The sequence below is a fragment of the Pseudorasbora parva genome, chromosome 15, assembly GCF_024679245.1.
Source record: "Pseudorasbora parva isolate DD20220531a chromosome 15, ASM2467924v1, whole genome shotgun sequence".
Taxonomy (NCBI): domain Eukaryota; kingdom Metazoa; phylum Chordata; class Actinopteri; order Cypriniformes; family Gobionidae; genus Pseudorasbora; species Pseudorasbora parva.
Window position 1 is genome coordinate 37,786,175 of NC_090186.1, and position 20,135 is coordinate 37,806,309.

At 38.1% G+C, this 20,135-nt stretch overlaps 1 protein-coding gene across 2 annotated transcripts in view; it reads left to right on the plus strand.

Moving 5' to 3' along the window:
* fam184ab (family with sequence similarity 184 member Ab) overlaps nt 1-20,135 on the plus strand; it is a 159,016-nt gene that overhangs the window by 36,348 nt on the left and 102,533 nt on the right. For both annotated transcript variants that reach the window (XM_067417968.1, XM_067417969.1), the window contains exons 2-3: nt 15,036-15,467; nt 17,711-18,133. In XM_067417968.1, coding sequence (XP_067274069.1) covers nt 15,036-15,467; nt 17,711-18,133 — 855 coding nt within the window. The remainder of the gene's footprint in view (nt 1-15,035; nt 15,468-17,710; nt 18,134-20,135) is intronic.

The window sequence follows — 20,135 nt, forward strand, 5'->3', positions numbered from 1 at the left end:
TTGCACGACTTCAGCCCTGCCACTAGGAGCCTGTTTTGAACCGTCCTCGCCGTGCAATTCACCCCAACTGCCTTTTGCAATTCTTTTTGCAGGTCATTTGATGTCATTCTACGGTTGTTTGCTGTCTGCTGCTTGACCTTGTTCTTGTCTTTATATATATATATATATATTAGGGCCGGGACTTTAACGCGTTAATTAAGATTAATTAATTTCGTGAATTTAACGCGTTAATTAATTACGCAAAAAAATAAAAAATTTAACCGCATTTATTTTTGCACCGCGGAACGTTTGTCAATAAATCAGTTTCGACGGACCGATTATACTGGAACACCAACTAGCGCTCCGGAGTCACGACAACAACATGGGTGCGTCTCAATCAGCTCCCTAGTTCAGTAGTCAGGGCACTGATCAGGGAGTCAGCCCATTGACTTATGTCTTGATCAGTGCCCTGACTAGGGAACTAGGGAGCTGATTCAGACGCAGGGCATGAGTGAACATGAACAAAGAAGCTGATGAGACTGCTTTGCTTGGCCCCGTGGATGGGAAATTTTGTTTTAAAAAACGAAAGAATGGCAGCGTCGTCAAGAGCATGGTTGTGTGCAAGCTATACAACAAGGAATCTGCGTATCACCGCAGCACATCGAGCCTCAAATATCACAAATATGCTTTTGCTAAACTTAATGGCAAACATTACGCTGGTCTGTTGGACTGAAATAAATAAACAATATTTTGTTGATTAAGCTTATGTATTTAGTCATTATTCAATGGTGTACTACAAATACATGTGAAAAATTACTTCTCACTGTTCTCAGGTCCAATATGTATATGTGATTAAAATGCGATTAATTTCGATTAATTAATTACAAAGCCTCTAATTAATTAGATTATTTTTTTAATCGAGTCCCGGCCCTAATATATATATATATAGCATCGTCAGCCAATGTAATACAATAATTGCTAAGAAAAATATGAAAGTATTATTGGGTCATTGAATGGAAGAAAATAACCTTGTCCAATGTCATTCCTCCTCATTGCCAGTGGGACCGTGCAGGTGGACAGATGGCAGTATACAGCCTGTTGGCGCCAGGCAAGAAGAATCCCCAGTTGCGCTTCTTAGAGCACCATGCTGGAATAAACCCTGGCTAAAGGTCCTCTAAGATGCCACACTGTATATTTTGGACTTCAATTTGGCTACCATGCTGTTCCGTCTTCTGTCTCAAGTGAGTTCAAAGTGAGTGCAGTACCAAAGGTGGCCTTCCTGATTGGTTTGTTCGGGCCTTTGGAATCATCTGAACTGCTATTGTTCCCTTAGCAGATGACAGCATTGAAAAAGAAGCCATTACATTTGCACATTGCTAACAGCTTGCTGCACACAATTATAGATCTCAGCCACATCAGACAGTTAAGTCTGCTCTGGCCTTTTTTTACAGCACGGCTGTGTTGTGAACAGTTCCCTTGGGTACCTCAGGGGTGCATAACACCTTCTCCGACACATACTGTAGTATTGTAGTGTTCACCAACTGCTATATAGGCCTTCATGTTGGGGTTGAACCAAAATGTTGCAGGTGTCCACTTCCATTACCCTGAGCTTCCTCTCAAAGACAGATTGGCAGGATGGTTTCTAGTCAGTGGAGAATTTAAAAAAAAAGACATCTGATCCATTAGGCCTTATCCAGGTGGTACCATCTCAATGGAACATATAGAGCATCCTATCTGGAAGTCAAAGGAATGAAGCTGAATCCCCACAGACAGGCTGAGATTATTGGGATTTATTATTTCTAATCAAAAACTTATGGTCTAGTAAACAGAGTTAATGCATAATTTATACATAAAGAAATGGCTCCCATTCACTAGTGTGAATATGAATTGGCTCACAGGAAGTTGAATTTCATTTGAATTAGATTGACAGGAAGATTAATTTACTGAATTGAAATAAAAAAGATCAACACAGCAAGTGCATTCTGGGAAATCTGTCTGTCTATCAGTCACACTGTCTGTTGTTCTATTGTTTTATCTGTCGTTCTATCTATCTCTCTGTCTTTCTATCTGTTGTTCTATTGCTCTGTCGTTCTATCGTTCTATCTGTCGTTCTATCATTCTGTCTTATCAGTATATGGCGTTCCGTCTTTCTATCTATCGTTCTATTGCTCTATCTGTCATTCTGATATTCTATCTCTCTATCTGTTGTCACCTGTCAATCTATCTGTCGCTCTGATGTTCTATCTGTTGCTTTGTCAACTGAGTCTGATTTATTTTTTTCCATCATACCCTGATGGAGTTTTGGTTCCTTGGTCGCCTTTGGCTTGGCTTGCTCAGTTGGGGACTCTAAGGGCCCTATCTTGCACCCAGCGCAATTGACTTTGTACACCGACGCATGTGTCATTCCTATTTTGCACCCGCGTAAAGCGCGCTTTTCCCTCCACAGAAGCACGTCGCTAAACTAGTGAATGAACTTGCGCTCCCTGGGCGGTTCAGCGCAAAAAAGGAGGCGTGTTCCGGCACAAACAATCCCTGGTGCTATTTTGCTGTTCCATTAAACAATTGCGCCACTGACCAGAAAAAACCTAGTCTATAGTCAGTGGCGCGTTGCGCGTTGTTCATTATGCTATTTTAAGGGCGCATGCTTGACCATTATGTATAGCGTGCACAACGAGCATACACTTTGCTCATGTAATCTACACAGATGCAACAGTTATTTTTGCAAATCATAAATTGTTACACTAAAAAAATATTAACACATGAGATGACGGAAATCATCGTGGTGTGCCACGAAGATGTGAAAAAATAGGCATAAATCTAGCTTACAAATTATTCAGGCTAATTGTAGTAATTAAGGATCAGACCTGTTTGCCCAATAGTGGCAAGACATATATGTATATAAGGACATCTGACAAATTGGTTTGTCCGTCAAGACAAAAATTGAAAAAACTGTTTAACCGACGCCTGTTTAACCGGGCGTGCGCCTGGTAAATACGCCATAATAATAGCAATCCATAATGGAACTTGCACACCTGCTTTTAAAGGGAATGTTGGATGCTGCTCTGATTGGTTTATTCCCGTTACGCCCAAACCACACCTATGAAAAATGAAGCTACTTCAGACCAACCCATTTTAGATTTGCGCCGGGTGCAAGAGCCATTTATCCCGCCGGGAAAATAGCAACAGCGCCGAGACCCGCCCACAAAGTTACTTGCGCTTCGTGCTTTGACACTTGCGTTTCAGATCGTTAAAATAGGGCCCTAAAACTATAACACTAAAATTATAATCTAAATTATTCAACTAAATATACAAATAAATTAATTCATTGGGTCTTATTTAATTCTATAGACTATAGTACTGATCTGCCAACGTTGTCGCTGTATGGTAAGTTGAAATGGGCTGGTGGAGTCACTGTTTTCTCCAGAACGACTGTACAGCCAAATCAAATTTTGTTGTGATATTCAATACCAATTCAGGTATTAATTAAATTCTACGATGCACAACCAGCTAGGCAGCCATAAAATGAACACTGAAGACTTTTCTCATTTGTTTTTCAAGCCCATATCCAAGTTACAAGCTCAGGCTACCAAAGATATGCCTGTGATGTGATGCGAGCTGCAACGGCTCACTGGTTCTCAAAAAGGTGTTTTTGAGATGGAGATGTGGATTTTAAAGTGCTCTGAAGTCTGATTTAAAACGTCTCCTGCAGTTTTAAATTCCACTGGGTGTAAATCTCAGGCTGCAAATAGTTCTTTTCGCCTTGCTTCCCCCCCCTGTCATTACTGCCCATCAAAGCTCTGACCCCACTTGCTCAGCTGTCAGAGTTGGCTTGCTTGAACCTCTCTTATGCCCTCATTTAGTACTTAGCTTTTTCTTGGAAGGAAACTTTCGATGGCAACCTTTCCTCGCATTGTGCTTGCTTTTTGCTTGTTCACCAGGTGCTTTTTTTCCTTTTCTTTTTGGCACAGATTCTGGAACAGACTAATTAGTAGCTGTAATTTTTATTTACTCTCTAGAGGGAATGGTGTCCGTAGTATTGCATAATACCCTCTGGTATCTGTGGTTTCATTACTGGTGAAAGAGTGGAGAAGATGTGCAAGAACAATGAAAAAACTGAAGAAGATGACAGCTCATGTAGGAGGTATCTCACTCTACGGTTTTCTAGTCCCAGACTCTATAAGAAGCTTGTTTCGCTTTAAAGTAAAAAAGTCACACTGTGAGGTATAATGTTACTGTTCGAGATAAAAAAAAGTCAAATAGCAAGTAAAGCTGCATTTACTCTGAGGTGCAAATGCTTCCATAACCTGGGCTATGAGGTAGCTGATTAATGAATCTACTGTAACACCTTTCAAATACCATGTCCTTTTGATTTATTATCTTGCTCAAGAATGCTATTGATATTTACAGTAGGCTCTGCCAATATCTGTAACTTCAGTTCCTGCGTTAGCTTAACCCAAAGCTGCTTGGTGCAGCAAACTTTCCGGGCATTGAAGAAGCACTGCCACCCTATCTAAACACACTCTATATCCTTTTGTCCTCAGGAGTAGCATGAACCAAATCGGCTGTTGTGCAGAAAGACTTTGTCTCGCTATATAACAGCTTGGAAAGTAGCCTACCTATTTTCCATATATAGCCTACAACAAAATCCGTTTGTTATTCCAAAACTGCAGAATGTCCTTTTTCCTGCTCCAAAGACAAAACGAGCAGAGAAGGCAAGTGTTATCTTAAAAGTGGATTATTGGCTTTGTGTTCTGATTGTTCTTAGCACACAGTTCAGAATTAGGCACAAGCTAATGAACATCCTGCAGCATTTATCTGCTTTTGCGTTGAGGTTTGTAACTTTTTAAGTTAGTTGTGCTTTATTAAATTCAACCGGCCTGTCTGTTATGATACAAGGGGCAACTTTTTGAGCAATTTTGCTGGGCAATGTTGGTGTAAATGGAAAGCCAGGTGAGACACAGGGCTCACGGCCAATCTAAAACATCCAGAAATAAATGTGTTGCCCATTCTAAAAGGGAAAGTGCCCAAGTAACTTCTCTTGGCAACATTGCTCAAAAACGTTTCCCTGTCTATCATCACATTAAGGCCCTGTTTACACAATTACACAATTTCACTTTAAGACGCATAACTTTTGCTATGGTTATGCCTGTTAAAGCGAAAACGTACTAGTGTGTGGCTCTTAACTTTACTGCCCTAGAAAGCAGCAATGGAGGGCTGTTAAACTGAAGTGAGAATATTCATGTTGAACTGAGATGCGGGGGAAAGTGTAAGATAAAATAAACACTTGAAGTGTATAGACGTGCTTCATAAAATTGGGAACGATCCATACAGCACAACCTAAATGCTTTGTTGAAACACTTCTGTCAGGGATTTGTTAGGGAACTTTCTTGTTCAGTTTAACAAGTAAAAAGTGAAGATGATGTTACCAGTAGGCATTGTTAAGGGCTGAGAACTGTCAGGGATCCTACAATATTTAATTATTATACACTATATTATACACTACTGTTCAAAAGTTTGTGTTCAGTAAAGTTATGTTAAGAAATTGGTACTTTATGTTGGACAGTGACAGTAAAGTCATTTACAAAAGATTTTTATTTCAAATGAATGCTGTTGTTTTAGACTTTCTATTCAACAAAGAATCTTGAAATAAAAATATATTGCAGTTTCCACAAAAATATTAAGCAGCGCAACTGTTTTGATCATAATAATAAATGTTTATTGAACAGCAAATCAGCATTTTCTGCGGGATCATGTGACACTGAAGACAGGAGACCAGAAATTCAGCTTTGCTTTACATTTGAGGAGATTCAACCTTCTATGTAGAGCGCTTTGAGTGCCTAGAAACGCACCATATAAATGTAATGAATTATTATTATTATTATTATTAAAAATAAATATATATTTAAATGAAAAAATGTATTTTAAATTATAATAATATTTCACACTGTTACAGTTTTTTACTGCATTTTAGATCAAATAAATACAGTCTTTCTGTGCATAAGATATTTTTTTCAATAACATAAAAAAGCACCGACCCCAAACTTCTGAACGGTATATAACAATCAAAGCACAAAATCATAAATTATAGCTTTTTTCGTTTTTGTATAGATTCAGTAATCTGGTGAGTTTAGTAGCCAACTTTTTAGAGTGGGCATTGGTTTAAATCTTTACTGGACATTTTTTATGATTTCAAATTAATATGAAATGTGTCTTTTGGGCATCTAGCTAGAGAAGAGTTTTTCTTAGGACTTTACATTTCTTCTGAGATTCCACAAGTGTTGTAGAGATATACTCACCGCATTCTCACACCCTGTAGAATTGATTTTGAACTGGCTCTGTAAACAGGCCTGACAGCTTTCGCTATTGGTTGTAGCAGCCGAAGCAAAGGCAGCACATAGAATTTAAAGTGAGCTTATTTTTCAGTGCCTGTGGCAAAGGAAGTGTAGCTTGAGACCTAGTTGTATGACCCCTTCATTGAATTTGTGCAAAAACACTGTACATGTCAAAGATATTCAGTCTTCATGCAGAATTTCAGTTTCAGAGCATAGAATATTTTTTATTTTTATGAACTGACCTCATCCAAGCAGGCGTATTTCATCACAGCCATCCATCTCTTCTATCTCTGCATTCATACTGTAGATTGTTCATATTTTTCCATATTTAAAGACATATTCTGTATTCAATTTAAAAAAAAAATCGTCATACATTCTGAGACTCGAAAAAAACACATTTTCCCTAAGGATTGTACCCTGCCTTATCCTGCTTGTTGTGGTGGAGCAGCTCTCAATGTGACTGTAATGCACATATGCATCCTAATAATGTGTCAGAATATCTCCATGTATTCACATGCAAATGGAAGAGTGAGATTACTGAAAGATTTATATTTATATTTATATTTGTTATACTTTACTTTATACTTTATACTCAATGTGCTGCAACTGAAGAAAACATGCAAATAGAAACAAAACATCAGCAAATTAAGAGTGTGTAAAACACCTGCAAATACTCACAACACAACCAAACACAGAAAATCTGCAAATACTCACAACACAACCAAATAAAGAAAGACCTGCAAATACTCACAACACAACCAAATACAGAAACACCTGCAAATACTCACAACACAACCAAATACAGAAACACCGGCAAATACTTACAACACAACCAAATACAGAAACACCTGCAAATACTCACAACACAACCAAATACAGAAACACCTGCAAATACTCACAACACAACCAAATACAGAAACACCAGCAAATACTCACAACAGAACCAAATATAGAAACACCTGCAACTACTCACAACACAACCAAATACAGAAACACCTGCAAATACTCACAACACAACCAAATACAGAAACACCTGCAAATACTCACAACACAACCAAATACAGAAAGACCTGCAAATACTCACAACAAAACCAAATACAGAAACACCTGCAAATACTCACAAGACAACCAAATACAGAAATACCTGCAAATACTCACAACACAACCAAATAAAGAAAGACCTGCAAATACTCACAACACAACCAAATACAGAAATACCTGCAAATACTCACAACACAACCAAATAAAGAAAGACCTGCAAATACTCACAACACAACCAAATACAGAAACAACCAAATACAGAAACACCTGCAAATACTCAAAACAAAACCAAATACAAAAACACCTGCAAATACTCAAAACAAAACCAAATACAGAAACACCTGCAAATACTCACAACACAACCAAATACAGAAACACCTGCAAATACTCACAACACAACCAAATACTGAAACACCAGCAAATACTCACAACGCAACCAAATACAGAAACCAGCAAATACTCACAACACAACCAAATACAGAAACACCAGCAAATACTCACAACACAACCAAATACAGAAACACCAGCAAATACTCACAACCAAATACAGAAACACTGCAAAATACTCACAACAAAACAAACAAATACAGAAACACCAGCAAATACTCACAACACAACCAAATACAGAAACACTGCAAAATACTACCAACAAAACAAACAAATACAGAAACACCTGCAAATACTCACAACACAACCAAATACAGAAACACTGCAAAATACTACCAACAAAACAAACAAATACAGAAACACCTGCAAATACTCACAACACAACCAAATACAGAAAGACCTGCAAATACTCACAACACAACCAAATACAGAAAGACCTGCAAATACTCACAACACAACCAAATACAGAAACACCAGCAAATACTCACAACACAACCAAATACAGAAACACCTGCAAATACTCACAACACAACCAAATACAGAAACACCTGCAAATACTCACAACACAACCAAATACAGAAACACCTGCAAATACTCACAACACAACCAAATACAGAAACACCTGCAAATACTCACAACACAACCAATGTATTTTTAAAATGTAACTTTTTCCTGTGATAGTAAAGCTGAATTTTCAGCATCATTACTCCAGTCTTCAGTGTCAGTGTGTTTCTTCAACTATGAGCACTTTTGGCTCTGTAGATTTTTAGAAATTAAACTCCCTCTCACCTTTTTCATAATGAAAAGGAAGTTGACATTTAAAGAAACACTTTGCTATAAAACCAAAGGGACTAAACATAAATGTATTTTACACCTTCAGGTTCACTGCAGCCAGTGCCCATTTGTATAGCAGGAAATTAGAGCTACAGAACTGTTTATGAGGCTTTTAATCGTGATTAATGTACACAGTATTGTCTGCACCAAGTTGTTTTTGTTTCCAAGTTTTTCCTGTTAGAGCAAACTGTTCTTTTTCAACCGCTTTAATTACCTCTTCGTTGAAGGTGTGCCTTGCAGTTTAGTGAATACCATGTATATAATTACAATAATATAATAATCTCTCAACTTCATTATAACCCATTTTCTTACTTAATGAATATTCATAAGCCTGCTAATTCAAAACCAATCTTGTGTTAGAATGCAGAATCTGTCAACAAAGAGCTTGAGTGAATGGTGACATGTATTTTACATGGTCCATCATTCTTCAAAACAGAGAATATAAACTTTTAATATAATAATATTATATAATAGGCTAAAGCTTGAAGCCAAGTCAATAGCTGTGAGGAAAGCTCTCATTGCACATTATAGACCCACCGGTTTTAATCTCCAACCGAGGCGCATCTTGTGAAACAGGCTTTGATTGAAGCAGCACAATAACCCTCCGTCGCCCCAAAAGTGATCTGGACCAATTTACAGACAGCCTTTATACACTGAACAATATGGTGTTCTCTCTGCACCATTGCAAATGACTGTAATTATCATTATCATGGTCTTGGTCTTATTGACTGATGTTGGAACAATTGTAATGACTCTCAGATTCAAGTACAAAGTGATTAAGACTTCCCAGTGTTGTGGGAGTTAATGGGTTTTCTTATATTCCAGTTCTGAGTAGGCCGAAAACTCATTGACTGCCAAATTTACTGGACTAAAGATTGAGCCAACGTGGCAAATCAAAAAAGAACAATAAAGTCTTGTGTGAAACCCCTCATTACAAAGGCTGTTTTAACCCTTGAGAGCTGCCTTGATTGCTATTATCTACATCGGCGTTGAGAAAATCTTTTATATTTCACGTGAATTCAAAAACATTTCTAGTTAAGTATGCTAGCCCAACTATTTGTCAGAACTCAATTCATAACACAAATCAGGTATGTTTGCAAGGGGACCTATAATTCTCAATAGTCTGTTGTCTTTCAGAATGACTACTGCCATGACAGAGAACAGTTTAAAGAGTATCCTGCTGCAATAATTAGATATTTATATGTATTTCCAATAAAAATACACAGATCTGTATTCCTAATATTTTGTTGGTAGTTTTTGTTGGTATTCCTAATAGTTTGCTGCCAAAACAGCCCTGAACGGTCAAGGCATGGACTCCACTAGACCCCTGAATGTGTGCTGTCATTTTAAGTCCTGTAAGTTGGAGCCTTATGGATCAGACTTGTTTGTTCAGCACATCCCACAGACGCTTGATTGAATTGAGATCTGAGGAATTTGGAGGCCAAGTCAACACCTCAAACTCGTTGTTGTGCTCCTCAAACATTCCTGAACCATTGACTAAAGTATCACACTTCCTCCGCCAGGTTGCCGTCTTTCCATAGTGCATCCTGGTGCCATGTGTTCTTTAGGTAAGCGACACACACGAACACGGCCATCCATGTGATGTAAAAGAAAACGTGATTTATCAGACCAGTCCACTTTCTTCCATTGCTCCGTCCTGTTCTGATGCTCACATGACCACTGTTGGTCCTTTTGGTGGTGGACCGGGGTCAGCATGGGCACCCGGACTGGTCTGCGGCTCTGCAGCCTTAGTCGCATACAATAGTCCTTAAACCGAATCATGTCCTCATAAACTGCAAGTAAACACACACAAATGTTGACAGGGCACTAAATACAGTCCATACCACAGAGACGGACGTCCTGCTGTTGTTGTTTCTCCTGTTCAATTTATTTCAGCCTCCGGATCTGATTCTGGATCATATCTGTATTAGTTGAATCTGATCGATAGCCATGGGTTTCTCCACGCTTGAGGACGTCACCGCTTTGTTCGCACTCCAGCCTCCAGGCGCTCGTTTTTTATCCGTAAAGACTCGGTACAGCCTATATCTTTCTTTTATAAATATAATAAAACTAAAGACTTTTCGGAGATATGAAGGATGCAATGCTACTCTATAGGTATTCAAGATTGACATGAGATTGACTGAAACTGAGTGTTTTTGTAATTTGTAAATGGAGGTGAACAGCGATGCTGCTGCTGATCATAATATTGGTCATTGTAGGTCACATGACAACTTGTGGATCTGGTATGTTTATGCTTATATAATATATTTTATTAGCAGCCGCGAAGTAAGTTCTTTGTTAAATGTAGTACTCTGACAATATGTGAACAAATTTTCTGCCTAAATGTTTAGTTCACTGATGATTCATTAATGTGTAACATTAGCATATTTCTAACAACACAATTCTCTAAACACACAGTAGCATTTTTTGAATAGATGAACCTGGTCTAAAAAAAGAGACATCACGTTAGAACCATAGCCTACCTATGATGCTTTTAAATCTTGTCTAGACAGCTAGCCCGCTCGATTATACGCACAGATCTCATGGCTGTGGCTTTTATTTACACAGTGGTAGCAGTTTTAGCACTGTAATGGAATGTACCAATTGAACATTTTCAGAGAAATATGACTAGACTCAAACGTAATAGCCCAAAAATGTACTCTCTTTGTAAGTGCAATAGCTAGACTGTTCCAGGAGTATTTTTCTCACCGTCAGTCATTATACATCAGGTTGAGTGTGTAACTTTCAGGGCATTCTGAGATTTAAAATGAATGCTGACACTCTGTCTGTCTCCTGAATTTTAATGTAGTCTTATACAGGATAGCTGCCACTTTCATTTCATGAGCAACCTCTCGGGACTGTGTTTTGCTTTCACTGTTGCACAGGTAGATATCTAGTGTTATTCTTTACACATCCTCCCATGAATGTCCTATTTAACAATAAGACATTGTAGTTTCTCAGGGATACCCGAGTTGTGTCTACGTGAAAGATGGTGAATAGCAACTGTCCAATATATGTAAGTGAATGATTTTGTGAAGTTATTTTATTTTTCAGTACTATTTTTCAAGGATATTAAGAAGCATTTACTCAACCATTGTAAACTAATAACTCACACTTCATAGTTTGTTTCAAGTTCATTATTTGATGACAATTCAAGTTTTTTTTTTCATTTACACTTTTGCATTTTAAGTTGTATAAATTAATAAGAATAAAAATTATGAATAAAAAAATATGTTAAAGGTGTAATGTGCAGCTGTTTGTGCATGTATACTACTATTAGTTTGCCATTAGCCATATTAATGGGTTTATCTTCCCCAAAACTGTTAATATGAAGCCCCCTCAGCCACCATCTAAACGTTGAGATCTCTTTCCAGCTCAGCCGTGGCTTGGCTACTGTAGCAGGAGGAGCCTGAAGGTGTTTAGCTTTTATGGGAGCATGACTGACAAATTACATTGGAAAATACATTCAACTCAGAAGTGCACGCCAAAATTCACTATATTTAGACCTTAGACCTTCAAAGATTAAACAGCTTACGAACACGTCAAAGCAACCTGGGCATTGTGATGCAACGTGTTACAATGGATGCTTCAATACCATACAGTATCATTATGCACCCATTCAGAAAGACAAATATACCAGATTATAATGTTTATTGTCCAATGTAGAGAGCCTCAAACAGTTCTGTCACATCAAAATGCGCCCGGTGCAGATACATTGGATGGATTTATTAAAGGAACTGTATGTAAGAAATGTATTTCAATGAATCATAAAATGGCCCTGATATGTCGTCACTAGAGATTAAGAAATCATGGTAATTTCAAATACTTCTATCACTGACAACAGTAGTCCGGCCAGGATATTGTCATTTAAAAGTTGCTGTTGCAGCCCTCAACTGATGTTGATGTTGTCATGTTGTGTTTTGGCCTGAAGCGCCACCCTCCACCTATCAACCAATCACGAAGTCAGTAATGTTTCGACATTTAGGTTGCCAGATCTGCTCTAATTACCACAGCTGCAGCTACAAACGTTCCTGCTGATCCTGCAGCCGATCTGGCAACCTTGAGTCAGGGGGAGGGGGAGAGGGGATACACGGCAGTTTTGGCCATAATCTTACATACACTTCTTTTAAGCGAGTGTTGGCTTTCTCAGTTGAGAACTCATGACACATAGCAACACAGCTAAAAGTATTACCGTAATATGTTGGACTTTTTGAAAGTAGCCTACATTTACCTGTTAATACATCTCAAGCAGCCGTAAGAGCTGTATTTGCGATGTTTCAGTTGGAGGAGGCTAGATACGCAAAAGGGCTGTTTGCAAGGATATGGCTAGTTATATAAGGTGGAAACCAGTGCATCAAGACTGCTTAAACAGGTTGTTAAGATTTTTCCTTTCACACACTAAAGAAGCAGATAACAACAGATATGGCTACTTTTTGCATATCACTTGGGATAGGCTCCAGGCATTGACTAAGAGAGAGCAAACATTGTCAAATTAACTGAACCCCCTTTATTTCTATGTCCACTGGTGCCTTTATCAGCTCATTTTTGTCTGGATGAGAGAATGAACTGTGTGAATAGTGTGGTAAAAGAAAACTGGAGAATAATGGAATCCTCCATGGTCAATCCTGGGAGAGAGTATGCGATGTGATGAGAGTAGCACAAACGTCTTCGACTGAGAAACAGTTTCTCATAGAATGGGTTTTGTGAAGGAGATAACTCTGATGTGCCGCTTTCAGGTGGCCGAATGGCTCTCACCAAATCAGATGTCTAGACAATTATGGAAATGAAGTGGGAGCCGGACACACAAAGCATGAGAATTGCAGTCGAAGGTCACTTTGTTTCCAAATAATCAAGCAGGAATAAGAGCTGTTTATTCATGCTTTTTATACTGTATGCCGCTGTTGTTTTAACACTAAAGTTGTATTTTCTTGCTTTTGTGGACATATTTATGTGCATTTTAAAATCCCGGGACTGACAATGGTGGATATAGGAAAGGAATGCTTCTCCTAATCTCTGTGTAATACTTATCAAAACATTGAAAGAATCTTGTTAAATTATTTTATGCGTAACCTAATATTCATGAGCTAAGATTTTGTTTCTGTAATTTTATTAGACATTTTAATAAAATGTTTTATTTTGTGAAGGCAATCTCAAACCCCTTTTTGGAGACTGTCAAGTTCCCTCCCGAGTTACTGAGGGAATTAAAAATTAAAAACATGTCTGAAAACGTCTCAAAGTTTGTGCACAATTTTGACTTTGTTATTAGCATTCTTTAAGAAAATGATGCATTAGCCATTACATTCATGCTATAATAAAAACTAAATCATTAATATTTTTAATAATTATTCTTTGTGGACTAGCAGTCTGAGGCAGCCCTCAGCTGGCTGGTTGCAACCCAAAAATGGGTCACATTTCTGTTCTAATAGGGTCACAGACTAGGAAGCTGAAAATAATAAAAAATAATCATTTGCGACTAACTATATACGTAATTATATTTAGTAATTGCATAATCAGGATAGCAAAAAAGCTGGAACGTCCAATTAAAATCTACAGTATTTGGGTGTAAATTCATCTGTAAATTCCTAGAAGCAGCCAAATTTGTCAGGTCTTCAAAAACCTGGAATAAATGAAAAATAACTCGATGAACATTGGTATTTTTGCTTTGTTTTAAGCTTTCCATTCAACTATAGAATACTATGAATATTTGGCCAAGATACAACTATTTAAAAATCTGGAATCTGAGGGCGCCAAAAATGTTATTAGATTAAAGTTAAAGTTGTCCAAATAAAGTCCTTAGCAACGCATATTACTACTAATAATAGATTTTCTTTATATATTTATGATAGGAAGATTACAAAATATTTTCATTGAACATGATCTTAATATCCTAATGATTTTTGGCATAAAAGAAAAATCAATCATTTTGACCCATACAATGTATTGTTGGCTATTGCCACAAATATACCCATGCAACTTATGTCTGGTGTCTAATGTACACTTTAGAACCACTGCAGAAAAAGTTTAAAAAGGGACAGAAAAGTTTTGCTGTAAATAAGGGATTAACCTATAAATATATGATGGAAAAGCTTTTATAGTCACATTTTTTCCATATTTAAGCTGGACATAAATCTTCTGGATTTAAAGGTCAGTCAATGAAAGCTTGCTAAAGTGTGTCGGTCCTTTGTGTGGCTTTACATGTGTAATGCATTAAGCACAAATGCTCTAGATCAGCAAAACAGTGTTTACTTAACCTTTGCTATAATGCTTGTTCTGCACAGACTTCCTCAACCTTTTAATCCGTCATGGACGTCTTGCTTGAGCAAACAATTTCCATTGCCTAGAATGTTGTAGAAGATGATGCAACAACCATTTTATCTAACTTTTGACTGGATTACATCATTCGAGTCTCATTTACAGTTTGCCGTGTAGATCTCTCAGTTTTCTATCTTCTCATCTCTGTAGGTGATCTACGCCCTTAACACCAAGAACGACGAGCATGAAGCGGCCATCCAGACCCTGAAGGAGGCCCACGAGGAAGAGGTGCAGCAGATCCTCTCGGAAACACGGGAGAAGATCATGCAGTACAAGAGCAAGATCAGCGACGAGATGGACTTGAAGCGGCGCATCCAGTCCCTGGAGGAGTCCATGGAGCTGCACGAGCGAATGAAGCGGCAGGCCCTGGCGGAGTTCGAGACGTACCGTCAACGGGTGGAGGACATGCAGCTGTGCACGGAGGCGCAGCACACACAGCGTGTGGTCACCATGTCCCGCGAGGTTGAGGACATGCGGCGCTCTTTCGAGGAGAAGCTCCGCTCCTTTGGACAGTTACAGTCCCAGTTTGAGCAGGAGAAACGGCAGGCTCTAGAAGAGCTACGTGCCGCACATCGGCAGGAGGTGTGTGGAGTGTTTTTAGAATTATTTACTCGTGGTTACATTTAAAAAGCAGCCCAAACTCACAGTAAATGCAGAGTGGAGCAGCATTTACTGTGAACTGAACATTTCTGAGACGCTGTCGACACTGGCAGATAATGAGCTGCTCGTTTAAGAACACAATGAGGCACTTCACTCTGAAACACGTAGCGCATATATTTATTTAATTAAATCACAGCCATTATGCTTTGATTATCACACAAAACCATATCCTGATTTGTTTTTTAATATTTTCAATTAATCATTCAGCCTTAGGGCCAGATTTACTAACAGCTTGCCCCAGTGAAACCCCTCATTTGCCACCAAAAAACCTACTGTCAGATTTAACTAAAGACACGGAGCCTCGTAAAATATTAGCACTGAAAAGGCTTATTTTTGCAGCTGACCTTATTGCATATGCTTTTATAGGAGTTTTCCTTCCAGATGCCTGGAGGATTTTCGGGAGGAGAGGATTTTTTGGGGGAGTAATTCAGTCATACATACAAAGTCAGTGCTACAATGGTAAAGTTAAATAGCCTAAAAATATAAAGTAATGTAACTTCACTTTGCCCTCAGCCAAAACAATTTGCCAGGGGAACAAATTCAAACAAAAAGAACCAAAGATCGCCCGTTAGATCTACAGAAGACAAATTATATCTCATGTTTAACCACTATAGACATCAGAGCCAGCGGCAAGCGTCAGAAGGACTGGCCGAGAAAAGGCTGCTCTCAGTGGGGTTAATGAGCACTGAGCGCCCGGTGATCGCCTGGATCTCAAAACTCTGAAAACGCTGTTCTCTTTATAAATAAACCACAGATTTGAGCTTTAAACAAGTACAATCTCACCTGAAAAAGCTTTAACTGTAATCGTGTAAACTACATATCGTGACACATTCACTAGTATTTTTAAATTACACTGGGTTTCTCATCTGCTGTTGACGCTTGTTGGTTGGTGCGAGATGCATTTTTGAATACCTGGCTCAAGATGCCACTAGTCACCTCTCGATGCATCCTTGATAAAAGGGGCAGCTCAAAGACACATCCAGGGATTTGTACTTTTTTTGGCTAGATGTGAACTTTGAATTGGAACAGGACTTGGGCAGTGACTGATGACGTTTCACTAGACCAAGAGAACAGTACAGACAAGAACGCATATTGAGAAATGGCCCATGTCTTAAAGGGTTAGTTCCCCAAAAAATTAAAATGTTGTCAATAATTACTTACCCTAATGCCGTTTGACTCCTAATGATTTTCTCTCTCAAGACCCATAAAGGCACTAAAGACATCGTTACAAAGTCCATCTCACTATAGTGGCTCTACAATAATTGTATGAAGTGGCGAGAATAGTTTTTTTGTGTAAAAAAACAACGAAATGACGACTTATATAGTGATAGGCCGATTTCAAAAAATTTTTCAAACGTTATGAATCAGTTTATCGATTTATGATTCAGATCGGCAATGTCACGGGATTTCAGCAGTTTGGCGGTTTGACACACAATCCGAATCATGAATCAATATGCGGATTCATAACCGCTCAAAATTTTGTTTTTAAAAAATATGCCCATTATTGTAGAACCATTGTAGTGAGATGGGCTTCGTAACGACGTCTTTAGTGCCTCTTATGGGTCTTGAGAGAGGAAATGACTTTGGTGTCAATGAAGATTGATTTCAATGAAGATTGATTTCAATGATTTCAACAAAAATATCTTCATTTGTGTTCCGAAGATGAACGGAGGTCTTACGGGTGTCAAACGACATTAGGGTAAGATATTAATGACAGAATTTTCATTTTTTGGTGAACTAATCCTTTACTGTAGATTGCATTGGTCAAATGGAAAAGATCCTACTGTTCTTTTCAATTAGTTTTTTTATTTGCAGTCAGTTGCAGTAGATCACACACAGAACTTTCCACTCCCATCTGCTCTTTTTTGGAATTGTGCTCTCAAGCTAATTTGCCGTTTAGTAAATCTGGCTCTTAGTCTGTAAAACACATTCAGTGACTTTTTGTTAAAATATCTTTTTCTAAAAATTTAAATTCACGTTTGCAAAATTCATAAGCTACACTTACTGTACATTAAACATCAAATAACTTTTGATTGGCTGTAAACGTGTCAAGTTCTGTAGCATTTTTATATTCATAATAGAACAATTGCTTGTCACTGGCATTGTTAGCAAGTGTTTTGCATTCATTTCAAAAACTTTGCCTCGATTAAGTGTCGCTTTTACAGGTTCAAGAACTGCTTCGTTCACACCAAAGCCAGAATGCCAACTACAGCAAAGACCAGGAGAAACTGGGACAGCTTCATAAAGCGGAGGTAGATTCACTGACCGAAAGGGTGGAGGAACTGAAACAGGACAAAAAGCGACTGGTGGAGGAGTACGAGGCCAAGCTAAATAAAGCCCAGGCCTTCTACGAACGCGAACTGGAGGCCATGAAGCGCACGCAGCAGATGACCGCAGAGAACCTGCTGGCCTGGAAGAAGACCGAGGCGGAGCTGAGGAAGGAGTTCCAGGCGCAGGAAGCGGCGCTCCAGAAGACTCTGGGGAAGCTGCGCAGCGAACTGAAGCGGGTGCAGGAGGAGGCCAGGGAGAGCAGGGAGAAATCCCACAAACTTCAGGCCTCCCTCATGTCTGCGGAGAACAACATCAAGGTAAAGGCCACCGGATACGTCACATGCCCTTTTTTCTGAAATAGAATGATAAGGGTTAGCTACTTCAGAACACAAGCATTTCCCTTTATTTGTGTATAGCATAGCTGCTTTGTGGATCTTTCTTCTGTGGAACATAATATATTTTTAAGAAAAAATGTTTGTATGCTTCAGTTCTCCTTAACTTCAATTGTATTTTTTGTCCATACAATGGAAGTTAACAGCAAACAAAGCTGTTTGGTTACCAACATTAGTCGAAAGTCATACCTGTTGTTGACTATACCTTTAAAATAAATTAAAATATAATTTTTTTGACTTTTTAAAAATGTTTTCATTTTTGTGTAGAATTTTACTTTCACTTAAAACTTGATTTTATCTAATTAGAATCATGTAATCTTAATAGTTAAAATGACAGCTAAATGCACATTTCTTCCCCTAATTAATACATACGTACCTGGTCACATTGTGAACAACCATATTTTCGTGTTGAATGTCTTATTTAAATGCATCACATTATAATAGTAAAATGGGTTACAAAGACGTTGATTTAAACCCTTTCAGAAGTCCCTCATCGACACATGTTAGAACATATACAGTATTTCCTAAACCCTCTGCAGTGTATTTTGAATAATTAAAATGGCATACACAAAACATCTTAGCATTAAAAAGTCAAACTAGTGTTTTGGTTTCATTCTGAACACATCAGATGTTTTAGACACATTTAGCAGTGTGGCTGAAACATCAAATACAATGGCACCCGTCCTGAGCATCGAAAGAAAAACACACTCAGCTACCGCGGCCCTCCAAGGCATTTCCTGGACTTGTTTCTGAATGGAGCAACTGACTGAGTGTAATTTATGGGTGTCATCAAAAGATACATCCACACATGCTTGGCTAGAACTATAATACGGTCGTTCAAAGCAACAATAATAGATTAATATTGTGTTTGTCTTACGTAAATCCTTGCTTTTATGACACATTATAATAGCTATGTAATGACAGTGTGTTGGGCCTGTGTTTTTATCTCAACACACACACACACACACACACACACACACACACACACACACACACACACACACACACACACACACACACACAGAGCAGATCGTTAATTGAATCGATCTTTAGTCACTGTGACATTTTCAGACTGACGCTCACAATGATCCGACTCTCTGGGATATGTGCTAGTTTTTGATAATCTATGCTGATCAAATGCTGAATTTCTCAAGTGAGATATGTTTGTAGTGTCCATGTTCCATCACTTGGAGTATTTTGTATAAAGAAGAACGTCATTCAGACCTAAATATCTGAGGTCAAATAGCCTGCAGTTACAGTTGTGCAAATCAGACACGCGTCAATCAAAGAGCATTTCGATTCCCAGGTGGAGGTTTTCACCCAATTACATGGTGCTGTTTCCAGATGAGACTCAGTCACCTTATTAAAAGATTTCCACAGGTCATTTTAGAAGGGCATTTGTATTATAACACCATTTCTTCAAAAAATACAATAAAATTACAATAAAAACAGTAATATTGTGAAATATTATAAAAGTTGTGTTTTCTATTAGAATATGTTTTTAAATGTAATTTATTCCTGTGATGTCAAAGCTAAATTTTTAGCATCATTTCTCCAATCTTCAGTGTCACATGATCCTTCACAAATCCTTCTAATATGCTGATTTGCTGCTCAAAAAACATTTATTATTTTTATCAATGTTGGAAACGGTTGTGCTGTTGAAGTTTGTGGAAACTGATGCATTTTTTTTCAGGATGTCACTTTTGATAAGTTTAATATGGAAGCTTGTTTCCGCCAGAGAATAAAAAATAAAAAGGTAATTGCGAAGAAGTCGCAATTCGGATTTTTTTTTCTTCACGCTATTATCTTTACACAATAATAATCTTTTAGATTGTAATCTTATTATTTTGAATATTTGCCATGTTTATGTGCTGCTGCTTTGCGTTCGTGTATGTGTGCATTGTGCACCTGCCTATAGGTGCATATT